This window comes from Egretta garzetta, unplaced genomic scaffold (assembly GCF_000687185.1).
Source record: "Egretta garzetta isolate BGI_Z169 unplaced genomic scaffold, ASM68718v1 scaffold241, whole genome shotgun sequence".
Taxonomy (NCBI): domain Eukaryota; kingdom Metazoa; phylum Chordata; class Aves; order Pelecaniformes; family Ardeidae; genus Egretta; species Egretta garzetta.
In genome coordinates this window covers 1,386,971-1,391,527 of record NW_009258675.1, presented here as the reverse complement: position 1 = coordinate 1,391,527, position 4,557 = coordinate 1,386,971, and the positions used below count along the sequence as shown (strand labels likewise).

The following is a 4,557-nucleotide window of genomic DNA, read 5'->3' as shown; positions in this document are numbered from 1 at the left end:
GATCCTGACGCTGCCACGCATCGGCGATAACCTGATGAGAGATAAGGACATTAACTGCACCTTTGCTCAAGGGTGTGTATTAATCCTTTCCAAAATGCAGCCAAAATTTGTATTTCTAAGCCATTTTGTAGCAAACTAACACCCTCCCTGAACACAGCCTCTTATCGCGGTGCCACGTATCTCCTAGAAGCTTTACTGTCTCACCTAACGTAACACAAGGCTGCACTGAGAAGGTAAATATGCAGTCAAGGGCCTTAATTTGTAGGGTTTTACAGTCCTGGGGGCTAAGCTTCACTGCCTCCCTCTTGCTATCCTTGTTCTGCTGCTAGCCCCGTTTCCACAGATTTAAGCAGGAGTTTTGCCTAAGCAAGGAAGGTTGGATTTTCTATCTCTCTCGAAGAAATGGTTGAGTGGTAAAAAAAAAAAAGTCCTTGTCACTTGCTTTGGTTGAGCAGGACGTTCAGCTCACCTTCTGGGGACATGCTGATCGACTACCATGAGTTCTGTTTTTTCAGCTCTGTATTTGATGTAAATATTTCCTTACTACACTTGCCAATCAAGACCTGAGAAAAAAAATAAACCAATGTTTCTAGTTAGACTCACTGATGTTTATTTCGTTATTCAGTTCCTAGCCTCAGAAAAGCCAAAACCCTCTGTGAAGACAATAAATGAGGGTTTGGGGAAGTCTTGGGTAAGGGAAAAGGCAGTGATTTACACACCAGCCGGAGCTTTATGAAGCCGGAGTTCAGCTTCCAGCTTACCACTGCCTAAAATGACCTAAAATTATTTTCCCGGGGACTTGCAAGCTAGGCCCCGTAACACTCCCCCATCCCGGGGGCGCGCTGTGAAGGTGGATGAGATAAAGGCTCTGGAGGTACTCGGGTATTCTTGCCAAGGGGCTGATAAGAACCTGGGGAAAAAAAGAAGAATGCAAGAAACCCTTCGCTGGTCTCCTCCTCTTCAAACAAGCTGGGAAGGAGAGGAATTCAGAGAGAAACAACCTTCTTCCAAACTTAGAGTGTTGTCCTACTTCATTAAAAAACATAATTAGGGACTAGGTAAGTGTAACTAACCAACAGCAGGCAAACACTGAATGAAAACAGGTACCTACACAGGCTGTAAAGAAAAAATCAACAGAAAGGATTTAACACTGAAACGTCTATGAATTCATGGGCATTAAGAGATCGGATGTGTCTTAGCGGTTCTTAAGGGTGGCCTGGTGCAAGCCCCAGGTGCTTAAGCCGGGGAGAAGCGGGGCTCTCGCCGCCCCGGCGGTGCCAGGGTCTGCCCCAGCGCACTCAGCCTCACCACTGAGACGAAGCTGCATTTCAACACCACCACGTAGCAGATCTACTCACCAACCTGTCTCTAGGCAGACTAGCTCCAACCCTTAGCCCTCTTTTAATGCATTAGAAGTTTGCATTCCTCCTTAGGAAAGAGATCCTTCAAAGGGTAACACCAGGAAGAATCGGCAACGCTGAAGCAAACACAGCCTGGTGTCACTCCCGCAGTTACCACTAACTGATCACTTGCAGGGATCCTAGAATCATAGATTTGTTTAGGTTGGAAAAGACCTTTAAGATCATCAAGTCCAACCTAACCTTGCCTTCCCACCACTAAACCCTGTCCCTAAGCACCTCAAGCAGCACCTGCTCATCAGCAGCAATGCTGCCACATTGCTCAGCGATGGGCAGTCCTTCTGAAGCACCATGAGGAGATACTGCGGGCAACAGAAACAGTGGACCTGCTGGAGAACCATCATTTTGATGCTACTTTCATGTCTATTTTCTCTTTTCAACCTATTTACCCTTTATTTTACAAAAATCTGCTTATTCCAGGGAGGCATCAAAATTATAACAGCCTCATGGAAGTATGAATTCCACACACCTCAGCAGTCCTAACAGCAGCTTTCCTCACCCACCAACATGCTTTGATGCCCAGTGAAATAAACCCAGGTCCTAAACCCAAGCAGCAGCCCCAATAGCAATGGCATCCATCAGCAGCACCAGGCTTCTGACGCGCCCCACAAAAGCGGCCTTTCTTTGCAAAGGAGCAATAGACAAACACCTCACACAAGAAAATAACCAGCAAGAAAGCCAAGAAGTCCCAAACAGAGAAATAAGTGATACACCAGCCCAGCACCTCGCAGCCTGGTCAAACTGTTGCTCCTGTATGTGCAAAGCTGCAGGAAGCATCACCCATACCCACGTGTAGGTGGTCATCTGGAGGCAGCAGCAAGGACCCTCTTCGCTGAAGCATGCAAGGGGTTTTTTGGCAGGGCGGAAGCCCCTGTGGTTAGAGAAGGAAACCACAAGATGTTCACAAAAAAATATTTTAAAAAAGCATACCCCTGGGGCATGGGGCTTTATTGGTGGGTTTCAGATCACAGACCACCTGCCTTGCACAAAGCACCTTCTGCAGAGCAATTGCAAAGAAGAATTGCAACGAGAGCGACTGAGCACCTGAAGAACTCAGCTGCGTGTTGGTAGTGCATGTGCTTGGAGATGGAAAATATGCATGGATGTAAGCCATGGGACACCCATGTCTTGCTTGCTGGGCGATGAAGTAGGGTGTGCTCTGCCATCCACACGAGACCCCTCGAGTGCGCACAGGCAAAGGCAGCAGAATCCCTGCCAACAAACACAACCTGGGGCCCACAGCCAAGGCATGGGGCTTGTCCATGACTTCTGCAGAGTGGGAGCTGCTCTGAAGCCCGCGACGGCTGGGAGACAGCGGGCTGCGGTGGCTGATCCTACCTCAGGCACGAGCATCATCAGTCTGAACCTCTACAGAAGTCATCAAGACAAAATTCTTGAATCACCATGAAGAACCAGGAACAATAAATGAGCCCAAATTCTGGGTTAGAACTGAAATTCTTCAGAAATCTTTTTGTTTTCCCTTCCTTTTATCACAGATGCTGAACCACCTCTCTTTACCCAAGAGGGTCCCGATGACATCACATCCTCTCCAAAGAGCGACGCAGCCTCCTAAGTCAAGCGAGATCATCTCTGCTCCGCTGCACGCACCCACCCCAAGGACAACCACCCCTAGGAGAAGATGGCCGGCTCTCCTGCACTGCTCCTTCTCCTCGCTCTGGGGCTCTGTGAGTACGGACACAGCATTTGTGCATCACCATCCCCGGGAGGGGCAACCAAAACCCTTCCACGGGATCCAAGCAATTGGGCTAAATAGGTAAAGGGGACATAGAAAGCAAACCCAAAAGGCTGACTTTGAGGTTTGCTCAGTAATTGTGGGGCTAAAGGCGGCACCACCTCAGCCCGGGCAGGGCAGCCAGAGGGGTGGCTGCAGCATCATACGCACCGGGAAGGGAGCCCGGTCAGAGAAAAGGTTCTGGAGGGGAGAGGGGAGGGGGAAAAGAGGGTTGAGCAGTCAGTGGGTTTAGAGAGTCACTGCCAATAAGCTGGGAAGGGTACCATCCCGAGAAGGCAGCTGAAGAGCTTTTCTGAAGGGCAGCACCCATCTTTAAAGCCCGGCTGGCTGATTGCTGAGCACCCTCTGAGCACGATCCCAGCAAGGACTCCAATACAACCTTCAAGTCATCCAAGACAGCAGGGTCATCCTTTGCATTTCACCTCACACCCCAAGGACAGAGAACAAGGTTTGCCTGATGGGGACGTGGCTCTTCCCAAGTGGTTCCCACAAGGATTTCTCTCCCATAGGCTGCCCTGGCATCTGGGGCCAGAGGTACAAGATGACGCCCCAGCGGGGCCAGCGGCTGGAGCTGCAGTGCCATTCCGACAAGGAGGACAGCGGCGTATCCTGGGTCCGCCAGGACAAGGATGGGACCCTTCACTTCATCGTCTTCATTTCCTCCCTGGGCCGGACCACCTTTGAGCGGAATGAGGGGACAGCCACACGCTTTGAGGCAAGAAAAGACAACAGCTTCTACCGGCTGGTAGTGAAGTCTTTCATGACACAGGATGAGGGGAACTATTTCTGCCTCATGAACAGCAACCAAATGCTGTACTTCAGCCCTGGCCAGCCTGCCTTCTTCCCAGGTCAGCAACACCTCTACTCAACCTTGCTTAGCTCTGCCAAAATGCCCAGCACCCGCTCCCCATGCCTTTTTTAACCAGTTGCCTCTCCCATAAACCTCATTGCCCTGCTTGCTTGCCCAAGGCATCTTGTGACCACCGTACCTGCCCTCCTACCAGAGGCTCCCTGCTTGCTATTTCTTTGCATGGCACCACTCCTGCCCAAAGGCAAAGATGAACGGGCAGACCCAGCATCACCTCCCCATCCCCACTTCTCTGTCCCATTCGTGGCTCTAAAGGCATGAGAGAGAAGGAAAAGGCCACCACCAACACCACCACCCCCTTCCTCACCTCACCTAGGTCCCAAAGGTCTCACCAACCTCTGAGGGCTCAGGCTTTCTGAGGGTGGTGGCAGAAAGCAAGAAATAAGGAGGCTGCAGCTCCTTATTGGGTCTTGGGAGACCCTTCTTGGGAGGGGGTCACTATCCAAAATGGGCTCCATGAAGTCCCCCGGGACCTGAGCCCTGCACCAGCCACAGGAGCAGCTGTGCCATGGCAGGGG

The 4,557-nt window shown here is 50.9% G+C and overlaps 1 protein-coding gene across 1 annotated transcript in view; it reads left to right on the top strand.

The window, feature by feature from the left end:
• The first annotated feature begins 1,630 nt into the window (after positions 1-1,630).
• LOC104135258 (T-cell surface glycoprotein CD8 alpha chain-like) overlaps positions 1,631-4,557 on the top strand; it is a 4,257-nt gene continuing 1,330 nt past the window's right edge. Inside the window, exons 1-2 of the mRNA XM_035888647.1 lie at positions 1,631-3,103; positions 3,681-4,090. Coding sequence (XP_035744540.1) covers positions 3,058-3,103; positions 3,681-4,090 — 456 coding nt within the window. The 5' untranslated portion in view covers positions 1,631-3,057. The remainder of the gene's footprint in view (positions 3,104-3,680; positions 4,091-4,557) is intronic.